Below are 23,091 nucleotides of genomic sequence, written 5' to 3'. Positions count from 1 at the left end.
GCCGGGCGCTGGGGCCAAGGGTGCGCATAGTAAGGCCTACCACTGATCGGACGTGCGCCGAGTGCCAGGCTCTGTGCTAGGTTAAGCCTTTAAGTGGGTTTGTAGTGTTCTTATCCCGGCTTTTCCGATGAAGAACCCGAGGTTAAGAAACGTGCAGCTACCTAGGGGCCTGACTCCAGCAGTACGTGCTTGGGACAGTTCCACTCCACCAACACCGGGACCACGGAGCCCTCGCTGCTGCCTCTTCAGCCCAGAACAGGGCAGGCGCTCGGTTCCCATCCCAAGGTCAGAGGCGGGGAAAGGGGATGGGGGGCGGGGGGGAGGCGAGGGAACGAGCCCCAGGAGAATTCTACAGGGGCGGGAAGCCGCGCTGAGCACTAAGAGCACCCCAGTTTGGGAGAACCCAGCAACCCTGGGGTCCAAGGTCCTGCCCTGGATCCCCGACCCACGCCAGACCAGCCCCCTCCGCCTCCACGTTTCCGACTCGGGCGACGCTGCGAGAGCTGGGAGGGGCGGCTGACGCCTTTGGGCGCGAGGTGTACACCGTACCCTTCCGCAGCCTCCCACCTCCTCCCGACGCACGTGTTTAAAAAGTCCCCGGTCCTCCCGCCCCAGCGCAGCGCGGTCTCCTGGCGCCGCCGGCCTCAGTTTCCTGCGCGCACATCTGCCGCCGAGCGCCCCGCCGCCCACCTTCCCCAGCCCCCGCGCCGCAGTCCCCGCCCGCGGGGAGGGCGTGCTCGCCGCGCTGGAGCCGAGGGTGGGGCGCCGCGAGGGAGGGGACCCCCGGCGAGCAGCATCCGTGCGCGCAGCGGCCGAGGCGGCGGCAGCAGCAGGTGGAATGGGCTCCGCGGCCAGCAGTTCTCGTCCTTGAGATCCCGCACGACAGCCACTCCGCGGGGCCGGGGCCCGTGCCCTCCCCAGTCCGGTCCCTAGTTTCGGGGAACTTGGGTGACCGAGGCCGGCCGGCCAGGGCCGCAGCTGGGGTCCCGGGGGCGCACAGCAGCCCTGGCAGCGGCGTTCGGAGCTCAGGTCCGAGGGGCCCTGGCTCTCCGGCGCCCCGAGGAGCTGCTGTTTGGGGGAAGCCGTGCGGGCTCCGGGGTTCGGGGGGAGCTGGAGCGCGCCCGCCCCCGCCCCTGGACGTGGGAGGGTCCTGAGCGGCGCTCGCCTCCCCGCTTCAGCTTCGGAGCGGACAGCGCCGGGCTCTTCCCGGCGTCGGGAGCCCGCGCCACCCTCGCACCCCGCGCCGCGCTGGTCCGGAGGGGTCCGCTGGCCGGCAGCCATCTGCAGGACTTCTCCGCGGATCTGATCTCGGACATTGGGAGACAGTTCCCGCCAACGACGCTCGGGGCACCTGGCCCTGCCCGTGCGGGCGGGCTGGCCTCCCGGGTCGCCGGCGCCTGTGGCTTCGCTGACCTGGAGTCTCCGCGTGGCGCGCCGCCTCCCAGCCGCTGGCCTGCCGGGGAGGGTGCCGGCGCGGCTCCCTTCTGGTCCGGTTTGGAGGGAGCGCGGCCGCTGAGGGGGACCTTGGCCTTCTAGGGGCATCGCTGTGTGTGGCGGGATTGGGTGCAGGCGGTCCGGCCGCCGGCCATGGCCTTCACTTTCGCCGCTTTCTGCTACATGCTCTCCCTGGTGCTGTGCGCTGCGCTCATCTTCTTCGCCATCTGGCACGTGAGTAACCGGCAGCGGCTTCTAACTCTTTGCTTTCGCCCCAAACGCGCTCCTGTCCGCCCCCTTCCCCAGTTTCTCTAAAATGCCATCTCACTGTCTCTACACGGTGAGTGTGGGCGGACCGGGAGGCCGGCGTGGCGCATCTGCAGGGTGGACTCTCTGTGTCTCCCTGTCCCAGCGGCGCGGGAACAGTTCGCGGCCTCCCATGGAGGCCAGGGGCCCCCGGCACGTTCTCGGTGACCTGGCCCCTGGTGGAGGCGTTGGGACCCCTGGTTCCCGGGCAAGGCACCCTTGCCAGGGCCTTGCCAACATCTGGGGCCCCAGGAGTGGTGAAGACAGCCCCTGCGCCTCCCTTCTTCCCCTGCCCCCTCCCTCCTGCCCGCAGGAGAAGCTCGGCAGTTGGGCCAGCAATTAGTCAAGTAACTATAACAACTAAACATTTAAAATGTCAGCATCTGCGGTGGCTGCGTTTAGACATAATTGGCGACAAAGTGGAGAGACTAAGGGAGTGCCTTGTAAGAAAGTAGCAAGGCAGGGCTTCGCTGGGGAAGGACCACCAGGTCATGGGGGTTGATGTGGCAGCAGAGAAAAGTGAGGAGGTGGGGGAGGGAGGGAGCAGGGATGAGTGAGGTGCAGGAAAGTCAGGCAGAGAGAGGCAGAGAGGAGCAAGTTCCCTCCTTTGCTCTTCAAGCGCTGAGCCATCCAACTCCTGACTCCCGAAGGTGCAGGTGGCAGACCATGGCAGGCAGCATCCCTAGTGGGCACCAGCTTTCCTTCCATCCTTCCAGGGGGCTCCCCCATTGAGGGTCGTTGTTCCAATGACACAGGTGTGCTGCGGGGACAGGAGATGGGCTGCTTCTGAATAGACCCAGCAAGAGTGCAGAAACCAGGGCAAAGGAGCGCTAGTCCTCTTATCAAGGCTGCAGCACTTGGCAAGTCCGCCAACTCTACTTCCTCCTTCCACGCAGCTTACGCTCTCCGCCCTCCCCATCGGGGAGCTGGTGGCCAGGATGGCTAAGGTCAAGCAATGTAGCAGGAGCGCCCACAGTATATAGTCTCCTGCCATTAACAGCCTTGCCCTGCCCAGCAAGTCCGGGCTCGGGGGGGGGGGGGGGGTCCTGAGACGAATTCCCTGGGGGCGGCCGGGCCCTGGGGAGCCTTGGAGAGCATGCATGCTCTCTACGTGGGAGATGACCCAGAATCAACACCAGGAGAAAGTTGCAGGCTGGGTGAGATGTGGTGTTTAGGACAAGTGGTTTAAAATGGAACTAAGCATCTAGAGCATCTGTTACATGGAGGAGAAGGGGCCCCGGGGAGGAGAAAGGCTTCTAACCACGTCACCTTGGGAAAGAGACCTGCCTGTCGCCTGCCACGTCTCAAACGTGAGAAAGTGGACCTGGCTGATCTCCAAGCTTCCCCTTCTGTCTAAGGTGGTGTAAGTCCATGAGCCAGTTGAGTTAGGGATCGGAGGGTGAGAGAGAAGGAGTCAGACACAGGAATTTCCTGGCGGATCAAAAATCCTTGGAGTGAGAAGTCATGGGATTCGGCTCCCTCTCTTCTTCGGCCCCGGAATTCTGGGTCTCATCTATGGCGGGGCCGACAGTTGTTAAGGAAGTACAGGGGCGCAGGGCAGATCAGTGCGGCAGACTCTCGCTCATGTGATTCCTCTGCTCCTTGGGATTTGACAAGTGACCTGCCTTCCAGGGAGCTAACCACAGCACCCCCTTTTCCCAGAATAACTTCACGGGCTATTTCTCGATGCGTTTGCCTTGGCCAGAGGCGGGCAGGGACCAGAGAACTCCATCAAGCTGTCAGGCATGGAGTTCTCTGAACTGGCTCCTGGAGCAGGGCAGATATCCAGAAGGCTTAATTGCCTCTCACTCGGGGGCAGATGATAAATAATTGGAGAGCAGGTTGATTCAATGGACTGCTTGTGCCGTGGTTGACTAATAGACATCCGAACCCAAACCGGGCATGGATGGCCCTGATCCCACATTGGCCCCTGCTCTCCAGGTCTCCAGCGTTCGCCCCCTGGTCCAGGGGAAGCTGAATGGTCGGGACCCAAGGCTGGGTCAGGTCCTGGCACCCAGTAGAGGTGGCAAGATTCCAGCATCTAAGAATAAAAAGAATTCGTGCTCATGGAATCCAAATGCCAGTGACACTTCCCAAGTCTCAGTCCCCCTTCCTTTCCGAGTCTTTTCCTTCTCCTTCTCCCAATGGAACCGCCGGAAACCATGATTGGGTTCCTGACTATCGGAAGGGAAAGCCTGAGGCGCATCGATCTCAGTGCACAGTGTACGTGGAGATATGGGTTACACCGTGACATTATTTCAACCAAAATCTAGGAGAAGGAATTCTGTATTAGGCTCTGCGCTTGCTTACTTCCCAGCTCCTGTAGTCCATGGATGCTGGGGTTCTTGTTCCAGCATCTAGAAGGGTTCAGGAAACCTGGAGAAGGGCTGTGTGTAACTTACTAAAGAGTCCAGGGACGAAGCATAACTTTGAAAGGCATTTGGGGGTCAGAGGAGCCTAGCTAAAGAAACTAAGATCTCCTCGTCTCAGGACCCCATGCTTTTTATTAACACACATTGTCCTGAGGCGAGGCAGAGATACACACTTCAAAGGGTCAGGTTTCATTTACAGAGTCCACTGTCAGATTGGAAGAATTAGCCTTCGGCTGTTCAGGCGTTTGGCCAGTAGGAGGCAATAACATATAGATTACGATGCCTTGAGCTGTCTGGCAGCAAGCAATCATCCCTTTTCAGGTTTGGGGAAATGGCCTCACCACTCCAGATGATTCAGCCCTTGCTGACGTGCTGGAATTGGCTTCCAGCACATGGATAATTCTTGACGTGATGAGCCATATTGATTGCTTAGCATGTATTGACATCCCAAATAAGGAATTGGGCACTTGACAACATACAGCAATTAAAAGGCCTTCCCCCTGCCATGCCTAGGCTGTAAGATGAAGATGGCACATTTTTCTTATTTAATTGCACATTCCTACTTAGGGGTAATAATAGTAGCTACTATGCATTGAGTGTCTGCAGTAGGCGAGTTCTAGGCTCTTAAGAACCTCTCAGATAGACCTCCAGCTGATAACCTCTCTCTTCTTCCCACTAAGGGCCTGGGAGCGAAGATGGATATGGCCAGCCTTAAGCACAACATTTTTTTCAGGGCTTGTTGTTTACTTTGCAAATTTATCTTCATTTGTTTTCAAATGAAAATGTTTCAGATTACCAATTAATCTCTTTTATATCAGCCACTATCTTTGAGTACATTTGTCACATTTCAAAGGTGCAGCATAAAACCGAGTTGTGTGTGTGTGTGTGTGTGTGTGTGTGGCTTTGCATACCTTCAGGCACATGGCCTTCTATTGTCCAGGCAGCTCCTTAGTCCTCACAACTGCCTTTTACAGATGAGGAAACTGTGGATCAGAGAGGTTCTGAAACTTGCCCAAGGTTGCACAGCTGGTGTGTGGGGGAACTGCAATTTAAGCGGAGTTTGAGACTCTTATGCCCATGTCCTTTTTCTAAGTCTAGTAACTGTCATTGGATTGTTTAACTCTGATAATAGCGGGTAATGTCTTCATCCAAAGGATAGAAACTTTTCTCTGTATAAAGAAAATATTTGGAGTTGAAACAACAAGAAGATACTAAAACACACTCCATGCCCTTTTTTTAAAATAGGACATTCTATTTCATTTTCTCAAAATTACTTTTTCTGCTTATAAAAGGATATAGGTTCATTGCTCAAAAAATTGAAAATACAGGGACATATAATGGAACAAAATCACCACTAATCTTATCATCCAGACAAGATTTGGGTGTCTTCTCTCCCAGTCATTGTGTGTGTGTGCGCACTTCTAAAAATTGCATGTGGGTGTTTGGAAGAAAAAAACGTTCTAATGGTTTTCAGATGTGAAGTGGGGTCTGTTTCCAGCCAACACGAAATGAACAGTGTTTCCGGGAAGAGCGCTCAGCCCAGCTTGGCCTGATTGCAGGTTGTTTATATGCACACAGATGAAACCATCCTTTGCAAAGATGCATGACCAGTTATTCCAGGTTTTTAACTTTTAAAGTTTCTTTTAATGTCGAGTCACATTTTAACACTCCAAGTTGCGACAGCATACAAAGAAAAGAAACCCCCAACAGCACGTCTTTGGATCCGCAGCAGCACTTGTTATGGGAGAGTTTTAATGGGTCCCAACTGATGCTAACAAGTACACATGCACTGAGCAGCGGTGCTGCAGGGCAAGAGGTCTGCGCCTCCCAGCCAGCCCCGCTCTCATAGATTCAGCCACTGGAAACCCAGCAAACTGCCCCGTTTCTCTAATTACCCATCTGGAAACAAAACATGGGTTTATGGGAAATGGTAGGGTGCCTGGGGTTGACAGTAGCCTGCCTGCCTTCCTCCCACTTCTCCCTCCCTCCCTTCCTCCCACCCTCTCTTTCTTCCTTCCTTTTGCTAATCCTCACCTAAAGATATTTTTTCCCATTGAGTTTTAAAAAAATACATTTTTATTTATTTCAGAGAGGAAGGGAGAAGGAGAGAGAGATAGAAACATCGGCAATGAGAGAGAATCATTATTCGGCTACCTCCTGCACGCCCCACACTGGGATCGAGCCTGCAACCCATGCATATGCCCTGACAGGGAATCGAACCAGGGACCTCCTGGTTCATAGGTCAATGCTCAACCACTGAGCCACGCCGGCCAGGCTCACCTGCACTTCTCCTAATGGCACTTGGAATCTAATTAATTCCCATAAAAGTTACTGGAAACGTCAAGTGCACCATTAGAGCCTGAGCTGGTCTCTGAGCACCAACCCAGGGCTGAATGAGGAGGCTGGCAGGTACTGCCGACTTGGCACAGGAGGAGAGGCAGCCCTGAGACCGCCTTACTCAGGCTGCGGGAAAGCCAGACTACCAGCCGCTGAGAAAGATCTCTATGTCAAGAGCAAGCGGCAGACTGTGACGGAGCCACCGCCTTCCATGTGCTCAGCCCCACGGGATCGGGCGCTCAGCATCTGGGTTGGGACCCTCCCTGCTACAGGGCGTGGAGGTTGAAGGCCAAGGGTGGGACCCCCTGGACCTCCTAGGACAGGGACTTGCGACATTTTTCCTTGCATGGCACCCAACAGCTCATTACTGAAATTCCGCCGCACACCAAAAAAGTTTTTCCCATCTGCCAAAAAAATGGGCATCAGTCTGATTGATTCATGCTAGGCGGCTATTGTTGTGTTGGCTGTTGTCATTTTTTTTTTAATTTTTTTTTTTTTTTTACTTGACGATCTAAGGGAAGAGAGGTCAGTGCCCCTGACGAAATAGTCAGGTACTGCATTGTCTAAAAATTCCTGCGGCACACCGGGTGAAAACCGCCGTCCTGGGACCATGGCCACATCAGAGTGGGGTTAGAGGCCTGTCGCCCGGCGGTATCGCCCTGCCCCGCCGCCGTCTCAGAGCCCCAACTCCACAGCTGGGCTGCATGGCCTCCTGGGCAGGCGGATGCATTCCTCTTTCCCCGGGGAAAGACTTCTGCCCTCGTGGATCTAAATTCTACACATTCTCACACTGTCCGGCTGGAGTCCCACCATTGTCTCAGCTCCCTGCAGCCCGTGCGTGGCACACGCGTGGGGACGCCTGTGTCGCTCCCTGGCCTTGGGCACCGGTGACCTCGTACACAGTCTCTGAGTGAAGCAGAAGGGACGGAGGCAGGCCCCCTCCGGCCAAGGTCCCGCACCGGCAGAACATGGGCGGACACAGGAGCACGCGTGGAGCAGGTGGCTGGGGGCGCTCAGACCGGAGCAGCAGGAATGAAATCACCTCTTCGGCAGGCGCCTTTGGCTTTCGAACCCAGAACCTCCCAGGTCCCACCCCTTGGGACGGGGCTCCAACCAACCAAGCCGCCTGCCAGGGTTCTGTTTTTGTCCCGGCTGAGGACGGCTGTAGCTTGCAGAGGAAGCAGGCTGGCTCCCTGGGACACAATTGGGAGGATGACTTTATTTTCTAGTTTCTTTAAACGGCCTTGAGTCACTGAAATGGCTTAAAAAACAAACCAGATTTGTAAAAATGTGATTTCTCACACACACACACACACACACACACACACACACGCAATTACCGCCACAACAAAAAAATACTCCCTAGCAATGAAAACCCCTTGCTTTCCTGGCCATAAGTGCGGGGCTGATGAAATTTGCCTTGTTTCTGTCCGCCTGGGGTTAGGTTGGAAGGCGGGTGGGTGCGGGAGGCGGGGAGGGCCTGCGTGTCCATTTGCAGTCACCGTTTGGGCTGCAGGCCTTCGTGGGAGCAGTGAAGCCACACATTTATCCAACCATTGTTTGTGTCCCGCCAGCCAGGGACTGTGAATCCCTTGCTCTCCAGTTCTCGGCTTTTCCATTTGGACCAGCGGTTCTCAACCCGTGGGTTGCGACCCCTTTGGCGGTCGAACGACCCTTTCACAGGGGTCGCCTAAGACCATCCTGCATCTCAGATGTTTACATGACGATTCATCACAGTAGCAACATGGCAGTGATGAAGTAGCCACGAAAATAATGTGATGGTTGGGTCACCACATGAGGAGCTGTATTTAAAGGGCCAGAAGGTTGAGAACCACTGACTTAGATTCTTTGAAGGTTTGGGCCACCCACCACCCAGAGCTCTGCCCCGCCCCCCTCACCCTCACCCCCACCCCCACCCCCCGCCCAGCAGGTGCTCCCGCTGGCCCAGGAGAAGCCTGTGGTTGTTGGGAGTCCCTGGCATCCGAAGGTCCCAGGCCCGGCTGCTTTCTCTGTCTCCTTCCTTCTTCCCTCCTTGCTTGGTTGCCTTGACCTCCTTTCATTCCTCTCCTTCGCAGGCGTCCTAGCTCTGCCAGAGGCTGCGCCGCGTTCCTTAGCCCAGCTGGAGGGCCAAGGGCTGGGGCGCCGCTGACACCTCCTCCCGCCCCCAGGGCCCCCAGAGCCGTGGGCTGGCATCTCCGAGCACCAGTCCTGGGGACGCTTCTGTGACTGCTGCACGTGGTCCATGTTGACTGTGGAATCCAGCTCTCCCGCCGGGGAAGGGCGCAGGGGAGGGAGGCAGAATCTTGGAGCTGACTTCCTTCTTTTCTCCTTTTTTTTTTTTTAATTTTCCTTATTGGCAGCTGATTCACAAACCCTAAAAAAAGGAGCCGATAGCAACATAGCCAGCTAGCTGTAGCAGCCCAGATGGTCTCCTATATAATAGAGACATTTGTATCTGGGATGAAAAAGAAAAGTATTTAAATGTGTTCTGCGAACCTTATTGAGAGAAGGGATTAGCAACTGCATTCAGGGGTTGTGGGTAGGGACGTAGCCGCATGATTCTACCCCACCCCCCCACCCCCCAATGCAAAGCTGAAGAAAGAGGAACTGGGAGGTGGAAGGCCTGGTATGGGGGGCGGGGGGAGTCAGGGAGGGGAGAGAGATTCTGAAGGCACCACACTCACTGCCTGGAGGCCCCAGATAACCCGGGTGTGTCACAGGCAGAGGGTCCAGTGTGTGTGTGTGTGGGGGGGGGGGGGCGGGGGTGCTACCTGTCCATCCAGACGTACTGCCAGTTGGGGGTGGGGGGGGGTTTTTCATAGCAGCTGCAGGTGGACCAGGGCCAAAGAGAACCAACTCGTGCCAACCATTTCTAAATTCTACACCGAAGGGATACACAGAGGCTCCCGCTCCCCTCCCCTCCCCTTCTCTGCGTTTATCTGGGAGTGGCTCAGGCTCAGAGACCCTCCCAGAGCTCGTCCTGTCCTCACAGTCCTGCTCTCACTGCCCTCGTCCAGGGGCCTGGGAGGACTCCTTATCCGACAGGGGTTCCGAATTGTGGTGCATCAAGCTGACATTTCATGAGGACGGCGGGGAGGTGACCCTGGGAAGGGGCTGGTCACAGCTGCCGAGCTGGAGCGCGCGCTGGGGGCTGTGGGTGGGAGGGACAGTCTCCGGGAGCCGGCAGGGATTCCTATCTGGGTTGGGGTGGGAACCAGATGCTGCGGGGCTGAGAGTCACCTCGTCGTCGTGGCCGGGCCACGGCGTACCCCTGATCGCTTTCCATGGAGGTTCTGGTGAGGGACCTGCGTGGAGGCCCGCAGAGCAACAGCAGACACTAAGTGCTGACGGGAGAGAACTGGCTGGCGGGAGGCGCGTCCAGCCTTGACATCCTGTCTCTCCTTGGCTGACAGTGTGAGAACGAGTCTTGCCCTAGAAGGGGGCCCGCAGCTAATGGGGCTGCTGCCGCGAGGCGCCCCCCAGCGGTGGGTGCGGGCGGGTCTGTGCGTCTCCGCGGCCTGTGGTTGCTGGGCGTGTGCACAATGAAGAGGCCGAGCACAGTGGTCTCGGCTCCCGCCCAGCCCAGGATTGGTCCTTGGCTGCTTGCTCCGTGCGCCTCGTTCCTCTCCTGTTCTCCCGTCAGGGTTTCTCTTTTCCGATGGCCTTCCTGGGCCTTCGCTGTCAGATACCAGGGTACGGGAGTGCCAGTGAAGGTCCTTAGAAATCAGTGCCGGCCACCTTCCTCCACAAAAGGAGTCATGGCGAAGGGGCAGGAGGGCCCCTAGAGCCGTGGCACTGAGTAGCCGGGTCAGATCACCGCCCCCCCCCCCCTCTTTTGTCCTTGACGTGCCCCTAGGCCAGTGATGGCGAACCTTTTGAGCTCGGCGTGTCAGCATTTTGAAAAACCCTAACCTAACTCTGGGGCCGTGTCACATATAGAAATTTTTTGATCTTTGCAACCATAGTAAAACAAAGACTTATATTTTTGATATTTATTTTATATATTCAAATGCCATTTGACAAAGAAAAATCAACCCAAAAAAATGAGTTCGCGTGTCACAGGTTCACCATCACTGCCCTTGGAGGCTGTGGAGCCGTCCAGGCTGAGTGTGGGTTGCTGGCCCGCTGGCTGGACTGAGCAGGGGGAATGACAGGGATCACCAGGCATCCTTTTGGCCTCTCCACCCCCTCACCCCCCGGAAGAACAGGCACCTGGGTGTGCCCTCCCACCGGACTGCACTCAGAGGGGAGCAGTAACTCCCCAGGAGAAGCCACACCAGGGCAGGAAGTGGGGGTCCTTCACTGCCCGCCTCTTTGGTCTACCTGTCACCTCACCTGCGTCCAGGTCCCCTTCGTGTTGCCCAGACCCTGCGGTGTGTGCTCCCCCGTGAGCTGCAGAAGAGGGTCTGATTGATTTTCTTTCTCAGCTTGATGGGGAGCCGCTGCCCCCCTTCTCCCCCAGCCAGGAGGTGTGGCCCCAAATGTTGTCCTTTAGCGCGCAGGCCGCCTACCGCCCCTGAGCCAGGTCTCCGCCTGCTCATCATGAAGACAGCGCGACGCGCTCCCCTGGCACACGGCTCGCCCTCCGCGCCCCCAGCCCTGATGGAGACTGCGGACGCGGGCTTGGCGTGGATGTAGCAGAGCCCACGAAAGGAGCAGCAGCCGAGTGACTCAATAGGAAAGCGGAGTCTGGCCACTTGGGTGTCTCCCAGCACGTTCGGCCCCAAATTCCAAGGAGGCATGAATGGTGACGTGAAGCCCGGCTCTTCCTTTTCCTCTTGGAAAAGCCGACTCAGCCCCTACCCCCAGAGCCCCCCCTCTTCCCGACAACCCCCCCATCGCCCACACCTACACTCTGCCGGGCGGATGTGCTCGTTTCCACCCCGGCGCCGTGCAGGTCCACGCAGTGTGCGCCCTCCGCGTTCCCGCCAGGAGCCTCCCCTCCCATTAGTGGAGCTGGCAGCTCCCGCCGCTGCACAGGGAGAGCCTTTTGCTCTGCAAATGGGAGGCAGCATCCGCCGTGCCCCTGGGGAGAGGCGATGTTGTGGCTCCGAACCGCGCTGTGTGCTGGCGCCTCCGTTAAAATCAGCTCCCGCCCTCCCAGGGTGGCTACGAGGGAGCAGGATGAGGCTGGACGTGGCAGCATCGTTAAAGCCCCGGGAGAAATGACGCCGGGCAGCATGGTGTTCCCGAGCTGTCGGTCGCACTGAGCCACGGGGAGGCCAGGCAAGCGCTGGGCCCGGGACAGGGACAGACGTCGGCGCAGAGAGAGCAGCCCCCAGCGGCGCCACACAGAGACTTCGGGTGGCCGGGAGCTCCTGCTCCATCTGCCCTCCCCCGGGTTTCAGCTTTTCCTTTCTCCTATTAAGATGCCAAGGAACATTCTTTAAAAATCTTCCCCCCAGGATATTTTCCCATTGATTTTTAGAGAGAGTGGAAGAGAGAGGGGAAGACAGAGAGGAACATGGATGTGAGAGAAACACACGTCCTTGACTGGAATCGAACCCGGGACCCTTCAGTCCACAGGCCAACGTTCTATCCCCTGAGCCAAACCGGCCAGGGCAAGGAACATTTTATTCAAGAAAGAAAATGGAGAAGACAAACCAAATCCCAATCCAGGAAAGGGTTTGGGTCCAGTGTTGCTGGGGAGCATGTGTGTTGCTGCGTGTTGACACACGGTGCCCTGCCCGTAGCTGGCGGTGCGCGGATCCTGGGGTTCCGGATCCCCAGAACAGCGCTCTTCCTCGGGCCCGGGAGTGTCATCAGGCAGCCGGCCGTGTCTCAGAGCAGCTGACGTGCAGAATAAAGACGCGTCTCCTTGGTCTCCACCGCTGTGCAGGCGAAGGATCCAGAGAGCAAGTCCTTGCTAACCTCATCCATAGGTTCTGTGACTTGAGGGACGTGATGTACCAGGAAATCAACTTGACCCCGACCTTGACGGGTCCCCTGGCTTGAGTGGGAGAGGGACGGGCTGAATGGGAGCACTTCCTGCTGCCTGTCTTGGACCTTCCGTGTCTTCCCCTCCTTATTGTTGTGGGGGAGCCTGCTGAGACCCCCCTCCACCCCCCAGCCGCAGGGTGGCACTGTGTGTGTGCCCTCTGTCCCTCGCCAGCCTCAGCCCAGGAGGTGGGCGCGGGGACAGCTGAGGCCCCGCTTCCTGTGCGCCTGCTGCTCGGAGTCCTGAAGCAGCAGGTGCCCCAGAGGCAGTTGCCGGGCGCTGCTTAGCAAAGCCCTTTCTTTGCAGCGGATGCTAGTGTCAAGTTCGCTGGGGGAAGCCACGTGTGATTCAGACTCCGGCAGCGTTTTGTTCCTGTGAGCGTCTGAATAATTTATTCGCCCTCAGCCTCCCCACTGCCTCTCCCATCCATTCTCTGCTCATTAGTGTCTGTGCCCAGAGCGGGAAGAGACTGGAGAAGTGACAGGACCCCGGCCCCTGTGCTGGGAGTTGGGGCAGCGGGAGCAGCACTGAGCCCCCCCACCTCTCTGCTGAGCCACACGTCCCAGGGAGCTGTTTCAGCGTCCTGTGCTCTGTAGGTAGACTGTTTCTTTTTTTTAAAAAAAAATATATTTTATTGATTTTTTACAGAGAGGAGGGGAGAGGGATAGAGAGTTAGAAACATCGATGAGAGAGAAACATCGATCAGCAGCCTCCTGCACACCCCGCCCTGGGGATGTGCCCGCAACCAAGGTACATGCCCTTGACCGGAATCGAACCTGGGACCCTTGAGTCCACAGGCCGACGCTCTATCCACTGAGCCAAACCGGTTAGGGCATAGACTGTTTCTTAAAAGAGAATGATTGCCCGGCCAGCGGGGCTTAGTGGTTGAATGTCGATTCCCGGTCAGGGCACGTGCCCGGGTTGCAGGCTTGATCCCCAGTGTGGGGCATGCAGGAGGCAGCTGATCAATGATTCTCTCTCCTCATTGATGTTTCTGTCTCCTGCTCCCTTTACCGTCCTCTCTCTCTGAAATCAATGGGGGGGGGGGGGGGAACATACTAAAAAAGAGAATGGCATTTCTGATTTCTTACAGTCCTAGAACGACGCAGGTAGCAGAGGGTCTCTGATGACAGGACGCTGAGCGGTGGGTAGGTCTTCCCCGTCGGGAGAGAGAGCCCGGCCCTGGGACGTGAGAGGCTGGGCATCAGGCAGGGGAACTAGGGACTCGGAAGGGACGCTTGTTTATGCAGCTGAACACCACCATCCAGAGACGGCCTTGCTCTGAGGCTCCCAAGGGTCCCCGACCTCTACTGTGTCCACCAGCCGTGCTCTGTGGCTCAGACACCTCTGAGGGCCTCTGTCCTCTTGTGGGTGGCTCTAGGCAGGCGTTGGGAGAGGATGCACTTTGGTTTAGCTCTTATTTTCCTGTCCTCAAGTGCACCAACCAGTTCCACACTGTCCCTGTCTGTCCAGGATCCTGGGACGGTAGGGAGGAGCGGAAGGAGGCCTGCCCCGAGGAGACGCCAGGCTCCTGGAGAAAACACGTAGAACAAGCATGTCAAACTCAAAGGCTGACACGGGCCACGCGAACAAGGTCTAAGTGTCTGTGTCGCAAAAATAAACAGCTTCCATTTTCATAGAAACGTAGGTTTATTTCAATAGAGACATGCTGAATGCAAAGGCTGATACAAATGAGTCACCGTTAACATAAAACAATAGAACATTTAAATAAAAATGAATGTTTTTCCTTGAACATTAACTTACCAGACACTGAATAATTGCACAAATTAATAAGCGTAAGGCAAATAAACCTATTTTTCTTGTTCTCCGAAAGAAAGCAAAATATTTCCTGTTGTGCCCACCAAACAAGTCAGTCCAAGACTAATGACGTGGCCATCGGCTGCTGAAATATTCGCTACTAGTACTAGTGGAGAGAAATGGTGCGCCTGCGCGTAATGCACGTAAGGGAAATGAATGCAACACGAGTATAGTAATCAGTCATTAGCCAGCGTTTTAGTTTGTTATTAATAATTATGTATAAAGGGATATTGTAAAAATTAAATTATGAAATGTTTATTAAAATATTTCTTACATACTGTTATATTGGCTGGGCCGCAAAAATATTCCTTGTGGGCCGCATGCGGCCCGTGGGCCGCGAGTTTGACATGCTTGCTATAGAATGAGCAGCTCCACTCCCGTGTGGTGGCTGCTGTGTCCACAGAGCACCCTGTGTGGACAGTGGACATTGTACGTTTTGGATGCCGGTTCCAGCCACATCGACGTAGAGGCTCATCTGCACTCTAGGAAAGTGGAGGAAATGCAGTCAGTGGTGAAGTGTAACCACACTGGTCCTGCTTTGGCTCCTGCGGGCCAGTCAGCTGGACTGGAGCGACCCAGGCGGGACTGTGGAAGGTTTGGGAATGAAGGGAAGGCCGGTGTTCATGAAGGCCAGGCAGCCGTTTCCCCGTGGTCCGGAGGCTCGGGGCACCCCGGGAGAGAGCCACCACCAGGCACAGTAACCTGGTGTCTCTTAGGCTGGGAGGTGGGAGTGGGTGCAGCCCTGGTAAAGTGTGGGGGGCTGTTTGAACTTTGGTAGAGGCTGAGGGACCTGGGACCTCTTAGACTGAGAGCAGGGCACGGGTCTGCCTTGTAGCTACTGCCCAGCACCTAGCCCAGGACCCACACACAGCAGGCCCCCAACACATGCTCGGCGACTGGGTGTGTGCAAGAGACGGTAAGTGCTTCTCGCAGATAATTTCACATCCCGAGCGGTTGCCATGGAGACAGACTACAGCATATCGGAGAGAGTGGGCTTGGACTGGGTGTTGTCCGGGGGACCTCACAGCTCTCACGTCCTGCCTGGCGTCAGGCATGACCTGCTTGTCGAATGGAAGCAGATCCTCCAGTTCCAGGGGGACGGAAAGCATCTTCACCCTCACCCATGTACCTTCGCGGCCATCCCTTCTTGGTGAAGTCTCTCCCGGCTACTTAAAGCGATGACTGTCCCATATCCCACAGACACCTGCCTGTTGGAAACAGCCTGGTCTTGAAGTTGAGACCCAGTTTTTCTCTACCAAGTGGGTAATGCTCACCCACTGCCACTAGAGGGCCGAGGGTTTGCCCAACCACTAGGATGCCTCCAGTTCAAAGGTCTGGGAAAATGCGAGAGGAGGCCAGTGCCAGTCCCGGAAACCTGCTCAAGCAGTAGCCGCTTAGGCAGGCTGGGTGTCTGGGGGGCAGGGGGGCGCAGGAGAAATTCGGACGGTGCTGCACTCACTGGGGGGGCAGTGGCTGAGGTGTCTCTGTGGCTGCGGAAACCAGGACCATATTGAAGCAGCGAACAGTAGGAAACTCCCGTTCTCTTTGCAGCTTATTTCAAAGGAGCAGAAATACTCAGAAGGGCCTGAGGTCCTGGCCAAGCGAAAAAACAACACAAAACTGGTAGTTTACTTCCTACATCTCCCCTCCCTCCCTCTGCCCGGCCGCTCCCTGGCTTTTATTGTTCCTCCCTCTCCTCCTCTCTCCCGGGTTCCTTCCTTGGGTTTTGCGTTGTTTGGTGAGTGGTCACTGCTGGGTGCTGCTGCGGGTGCTCGGGCACCAGAAGGTGGCTGACCCAGTTCTGGAAGGGAAGTCCAAAAAGACGTGAGAGAGAGGCAAAGAGACGGGTGTGGCCTCGCTCCTCCGCTCAGCCCCGTGCTGGTTGCACCCCGCGGGGAACTCACCGCCATCTGCGTTCCCAGCAGCTGTGCAGTCAGTGCTGTGCGGGCCGCCCGTGAAGATGCGTGAGACGCGGCCTCCGTTCCGCAGTGTGCACCCCAGAGCCGGGAGGGCGGTGAGGTTTAGGCCCTGGCCCAGGTACACTGTGGAAGGCTCTGTATGCCAGCATGTGGCCTTGTGGTCGCTTAAAAATGTAAAGCGATGTTTACATTTGTGTAACATGTAAATGTAAAGATGTTTACATTTGTGGTCGCTTAAAAATGTAAAGAAAACCACATCCCAAATCCAGTTCATGTCTACCGCTCCCCGCCCCACCCCCAAATGGTGGATCTGTGTCAGAGTGTATCCTCTTCTCCTGGCCGTCTTTCCCCGAGAATTAATAAGCTCTGAGCAGGCCGATGGACAGGAAGCAATAGGAAGATGCAAACGAGAAGCAGGAACCATGTATAATTCATAAAGCAGATCATCTCTTGCCCTGGGCAATGTACAGGGTATTTTTGGCTGTGTGCAGGGTAGCCCTTTAGGGAAAACAGTTGTATTTAATTCTATGCATATTTATTGAGTGCCCGGTAGTCGGTCACTTGTGTTTGGATTTGCAGGAAATATAAAGAGTAAGGTAAGGACCCAGTCCTCAAGGATCTTGCAAGTCGAAGATAGTACATCTACCATAACGCAGCAGAGGTCTGGGGCGCAGGTTCCAAGCAGGGTCATATGAGGGCATCGTGGAGAGGTGGCATTTATCTGGGCCCAAGCATTCGACAGACGGAAAGGAGGAGAAAGATGGGATAGTCCACATGGTCAGGATGCATTTGGGAGAACGCTTTCGTAGTAGTTGGCTTGGCTTGTCCATGGAGTATGGACTTTGATTAGGGACTGTCTGACCACCCCCTTCCAGTGGTTAGCAGGAGTTGGCTGAGCGGTGACAGGGAGGGACTTGCTTCTGTGTGGCCCAGGCTGTTTCAGGAGGTTCTCATCCAAAATGTGGCTCGCGAGCCGCAGTTTGCCGACCCCGGACCTAGGAGAAAGGAAAGCTCAGAAACCTGGCAGAACTGAAAGGAAATGAGCTGTCAAGCCACAAACAGACTTGAAGGAACCTTAAATGCATGTTGCTAAGTGGAGGAAGCCAATGGGAAAAGTCTACCTTCCGTATGATTCCAACTCTGTGACATTCTGGAAAAGGCAGATCTGTGGAGACAAAAAAGACCAGTGGTTGCCAGGGTTTGGGGAGTGGGGGATGGATGGGGGGCACAGAGGAAGTTTAGTGCAGAGAACTGTCCCTGGAACCCGTGACCACGTTACCTTATGTAGGAAAAGGGGCTCTGCAGGTGCGATTAAATGAAGACTATTGAGACGGGGAATTATCTGGGTGGACCCAGTGTAACCACAAAGGCCCTTTTAAGCGGGAAGCAGGAGGGCCAGAGTCAGAGGAGAAGCTGTGATGGTAGAAGATGAGGTCAGCTTGACACACTTTAAAAAATGCATATATATATTTATTGATTTCAGAGAGGAAGGGGGAGAGAGAGAGAGAGAGAGAGAGAAACATCAGTGATGAGAGAGAATCATTGATTGGCTGCCTTCTGCACGCCCCACACTGGGGATCAAGCCTGCCACCAGGGCATGTGCCCTGACTGTGAATTGAACCATGACCTCCTGGTTCATAGGTCCATGCTCAACCACTGAGCCACACCAGCCGGGCTTGACACACTTTTTAACAGGATTGAAGTGTCCCTGGACTCAGACCAGCAGGGAGACTAATTGGATACAAACTTCCAAGAAATTGCACAAACTCACCAATTTGATTCTAAATACTTGGAACAAGGCCTCTTGAGAACGACATGTAAATTTATGTAAATCACATGCAAATAAGCACCAGAGCCAAGTGGCCTGGCCCTGCTCCCTTACCCAGGGCAGCGGCCCCCGATCCTGCTGCCCTTGCATTTAGTTCTATTTGGGGCTCGGGGGCTGTTGTGTTGGCAAAACACGGCCGGGGTGGGCAGTGGACGGAAGAACTGTTTCAGTTTCAACAGCCACGACAACAAAAAAATTCTCTTAGCAAATTGGCAGGCTGTTCACAAGCTGCTTGCTCTTCCCGCCAGGTTTTGGAGGCTCAGAAACACTCTTCTTGGAAGAAAGAGGTTAGGAAAAGATTTGTCAGGGCCCAAGTCCTGAGATGACCATGGCGGAGCAGGCTCCTTGGCCGTCCGGTGGCGCCCTGTTGATGCCGCCTGAACTCAGGCCGGGCTGCCCACAGCCTGGGCTGAGACCTGGGCTCCTTGGGCAAAGGCGAGGGGGAAGGTGTGGAGCCCGTGTTCAGCACAGACACTGGCTTGGAGGGGTCCTTAGCTTCCCACATGTTTGTCCAGAGGGTGGTGGGATCCTGGCGGGAGCTGTGGCCTCGTGGAGGGGCCGAGACCCTGCCAAGCCACAGCCCAGCAAGAAGGGGAGTCAGGGACCTCCTACCATTGTCTGCTGGAACCTCCTATTGGCCTGACCACAGGGGAAGCCAGAGGGCCAGGAGACAGCAGGTAGAGGAGGGGGAGAAGGGCCTAGAGGGGCGGATGGAGACTTTTCAGCACAGCTCACCTTTGTGCAGAAGGAAAGTGGGCATCCAGGCAGGAGGGAGAAGCCTGGGCAGGTCCCTCAGTTCTCACAAATCATTGTCACTGTCACCGTGGGCTCGTGGGCCCTCCCAGCTGCAGGGCGCCGTCGCTAAGGAGCAGCTCAGGTCAGCTGGGGCCTAGGTCTTTGCCGGAGAAGCTGACCTCCGCCTACTGGTTCTCCAGTCGTTACATGCCTGCTGGGGAGATGTGTTAGTGGGAGATTCATGGAAGCGCATTCAAAATCAGGACCGTATTGTCTTGTCTAGCCTCCCTCATAGAACGCTTTTACTGGGTCCCACTTTTGTGTTCCCAGCAATTCCTGAGATGCTGCAATTAAAACCTAAGCCCGCTTGCTGTCTGCTGGGGTGTGTGTGTGTGTGTGTGTGTGTGTGTGTGTGTGTGTGTGTGTGTGTTGCGCAGGGAAAGCTTTTTAGATGCAAATGTCGGGGATGGTTGGTTTCACCAAGGAACGAGGATGCTTTTCCTTCATGAACGCGGAGACCCAGGCCACTGATTTCTCTCTCCCCTGTAGCATCTGGGCAACTTAGACCCAACATTTTAAGCCGACTGATTTGGCTCCTTGGGGTTTTAGTGTGTGTGTGTGTGTGTGTGTGTGTGTGTGTGTTTCCCCCTCTCATTTTTACTTTTATTTAAGTTCTTGCTGGAGGCAGGCCAGGGTGACCAGATGTCAAGGGTGAGGATTTGCTCTAAACCCACTTAGCAGGGCTCCTGCAGGGCCTAGCCCAGTGCCTGTGTGTGAAGGATGCTCCCTGAATGATTGACGGGCAGTGAGTGGTTACCAGGCGGGGGCGGGGATGCTGAAACCTTTATCCTCACCGTGTACCTTCTCGTCTCCATCATTAGGAAGCACCGGGAAGGACCTGTTTTCTCAGGGAGCTCAAAGGCATGAGCTACACTTGTGGGCCGTCCTTCACCCCTTCCTCCAGGTCAGGAGCTGAGCGGGGGTAGGGCCGCCTGCTCTCCTATTGGCTGGACAGCTCAGAACCCCCCAGGGGCTCCTCTCCCCACTTCAGCCCAGACCCACCTCCTAGCACTTACACGGTGACACTCACAGGTCAGGACTGGGCATGGGGCCTGCACAGGCAGGTCTCCAGTCACCGCCACGACGTGAGGGCCTGACTTCCCTCCCTGGGCTCCCAGGCTCTTTGGGGAGCTTCTATGAGGTGCACCCACAGTAGGGGTTCTAAAGCCACCCAGAGACTTCCTATCGGTTATCTGGGCCGAAGGGTGGTGAATGGTCTCTATGGTTGGATAAATAATAGGCTGGAGGACTGCTGATGCCAGCCTCCTGGGAGCTAGGAATGGCGAGCTCCGGGCGCTGCCCTCGGGCCTGCTCACTTGGCATTTATATCAGGGAGAATGTGGATGTGGATACTGAGCCATTATGTTCATTAGGATTTGTGGTGGGAGGTAGGTCATATATCAACAGATTGGACCAATGGACCACACTGAATAGGGAGTAATTACAGGGGAAATGCCGGGGTCCAACCCCAGCAGGTCCAGGGGTCCCCAAAGGTGTGGACGGAGTCGGCAAAGAAGGAATGACACAGAGACAGCGTTCAGTTGATCAGCAGCCTAGCCAGGATCTCCAGCCAGGATCTCCAGCCAAGTTCTGGTCTGGATCTCCAGCGAAGTTCTGCTTAGGATCTCCAGCCAGGTTCTGTGTCCATGTTCTCTTGCTAGGTTCTCCAGGTTCTCCAGCCAGGTTCTGTAGCCATGTTCCCTCGCTAGGTTCTCCAGCAAAGATTATGTAGCTTAAGCATGATTGTTTGTAGTTAAAGTGATTAACTACCCGCCTGGCACTTAGTTAAGGAGTTTCATCCCCTCCCTGACTTCAGGGAAAAATTCCTACCTGGGGAAACAACCTTTCTAGGAGAGGCATCCCCTCCCTGACTTCAGGGAAAAATTCCTACCTGGGGAAACAACCTTTCTCGGAGAGGTGACCTTGGTTAAAACACACAGCGCTAAGGGGAGCAAACATATTAAGAACAGTATGCTATATACGCCAGGTCCTTTGAAACATATGCTATGCAGATGTTTCTTTCCTGCAGCGACTGTGTCAAGCAGCAAGGATGGACCGGCTTCCGGCAGGGAAAAGGTTGGTTTCTGCCTTTAAGCCCCCCGCAAATCTAATATGTGCATGCAGGATGAGTTGGACTGAGTTTAACTCGAAGCACATAAAAAAAAAGACCTATGGCTTTTAGGCAATGCAAGGCCAGTATGAGCAATGCAAGGCCAGTATGAAGCCAGGGATGTGATGTACCCAAAAAACTACTGCTATCTGGTTGCATTAATAGAGGCATAGGCTACAGAACAGAGGAGGTGACTGGTACTTTTACTTTCTGTGCCAGCTGATCTCACCTTGAAGATGGTGTTTAGTTCTGACAGTCACATTTTAATACGGACATTTCCCTATAACGTCAATGGAGGGCAATTAGCATGATGAGGCAACTTAGTGCCAGTTTATATAAATAAAAGTTGGAAAGATTTAGCTTGAAGAAGGAAGATTTGCAGGGCCCTAGCCAGTTTGGCTCAGTGGATAGAGTGTCGGCCGAGGACTGAAGGGTCGTGGGTCCAATTCCGGTCAAGGGCAGGTACCTCTGTTGCAGGCTTGATCCCCAGCCCTGGTCAGGGCGTGCAGAAGGCAACCAATCGATTGTCTCTCTCACAGCGATGTTTTTCTCTCTGTCTCTCCCCCTCCCTTCCACTTGCTCTAAAAATCAATGGAAAAATATCCTTGCGTGAGGATTAACCAAAAAAAAAAAAAAAAGAAGAGAAGAGAAGAAGGAAGAAAGAAAGAGAGAAAGAAAAGAAAAGAAAAGAAAAGAAAAAAGAAAGATTGATTTGCTGGGTTCATGATAGGTGACAATCTTTAGCAGGGTTCCTTCTGGGAGAGTGATCTGACATATCCTATGGGCCTCACACTACAGCAGCAGTTCTCAACCTGTGGGTCGAGACCCCTTTGGCGGTCGAATGACCCTTCCACAGGGGTCGCCTAAGACCATCCTGCCTATCAGATATTTACATGACGATTCATCACAGTAGCAACATGACAGTGATGAAGTAGCAACGAAAATAATTTTATGGTTGGGTCACAGCATGAGGAACTGTATTTAAAGGGCCAGAAGGTTGAGAACCCCTGCACTGGAGCTTTCTGTGACGATAGCATGTTTTATGTCTGTGCTGCTTAATAGCTGCTAGACTGATGTGGCGTTTGAGCAATTAAAATGTGGGAACCAACTTTTAAGTTGAACTTTAACCAATTAAAATTTAAATTTGCATAGCCAAATGTGACCACCGTATTGGACAGTGCAGCTCTAGAGGGCAAATAAAAGACTAGACCAGGATTGGCAATCTTTTTTTTCTTCTGTAAAAGGCAGGATAGAAACTATTTTGGGCTTTGCGGGTCAGACGGTGTCTGTAGAACGACTCAACTTTGCAGTGCGAACGTGTACAGGAACAGTATATAAAAGAACGAGTGTGTCTTGTTGCCAATAAAACTTTATGGAAGCTGAAATTTGAATGTAATTTTTACATGTCACAAAATGTTCTTCTTCTTTTGATTTTTTTCCAGCTATTTAAAAAAGTGTATGAAAACCATGCTTAGCTCACGGGCTGTACAAAAATAGGTGGCAGGCTGGATTTGGCCTGCGGGCTGTACTTTGCTGACCCTGGTGTAGACCGTGGGGGGAAGCCTCAAGGAGTCATATGTAAATTCAATACAGGAAGACAGTGATTAATTAGAGGTAGCCGGGAATGGAGTGAGCATTGCCAGTGAGTGACAAGTTTCTTGTTCCTAAATGCCTCAAGTACAGGCTGGCTAATTACCCAGCAAGGGGTGATAGGGAAATGTGTCTGTTGAATATAAGCGATATGAGAATTTTCTCCTAATTCTGCGGGAGTATTGAGATCAGGATGACACGTGGCTGCTTTAAAATTATACCCGCTTTGCTCAGCCAGCGTGGCTCAGGGGTTGAGCATCGACCTATGAACCAGGAGGTCACGGTTCGATTCCTGGTCAGGGCACACACCCGGGTTGCAGGCTCGATCCCCAGCTGGGGTCGTGCAGGAGGCAGCCGATCCATGATTCTCTCTCATCCCTGATGTATCTATCTCTCCCTCTCTGAAATCAATAAAAATATTTTAAAAATAAGATGATACCTGCTCCGTAGAGGGAAGTACGTTGCTCTCACTCACGTGGGACTTACTAGTATTCTGAGCCCCTTGTTTCTGGAACAAGGACGTATGGGGGGTGTACTGGCTTCATTGCTTTGGCCCCCCCTGGGGAGCGCAGTCACGGCGGGGGGCTCTTATGTCCATTTATGCGCAGACCACTGGCCAAATACCACCTTGTTCTGTCATCGAG

General features: G+C 54.7%; 1 protein-coding gene across 11 annotated transcripts in view; it reads left to right on the top strand.

The window, feature by feature from the left end:
- CNIH3 (cornichon family AMPA receptor auxiliary protein 3) overlaps positions 1–23,091 on the top strand; it is a 121,332-nt gene that overhangs the window by 79,144 nt on the left and 19,097 nt on the right. Inside the window, exon 1 of one of the 11 annotated variants that reach the window (XM_036354818.1) lies at positions 744–1,668. The exons of the other annotated variants lie outside the window; for them this stretch is intronic. Within the exon in view, the coding sequence (XP_036210711.1) occupies positions 1,588–1,668 (81 nt within the window). The 5' untranslated portion in view covers positions 744–1,587. Of the gene's footprint in view, positions 1–743; positions 1,669–23,091 lie in introns of those variants that run through there. 11 annotated transcript variants of the gene reach the window in all.

This window comes from Myotis myotis, unplaced genomic scaffold, assembly GCF_014108235.1.
Source record: "Myotis myotis isolate mMyoMyo1 unplaced genomic scaffold, mMyoMyo1.p scaffold_m19_p_21, whole genome shotgun sequence".
Lineage (NCBI taxonomy): Eukaryota > Metazoa > Chordata > Mammalia > Chiroptera > Vespertilionidae > Myotis > Myotis myotis.
Note: the sequence above shows the minus strand (reverse complement) of the source record. Positions and strands in the feature narration are given on the sequence as shown.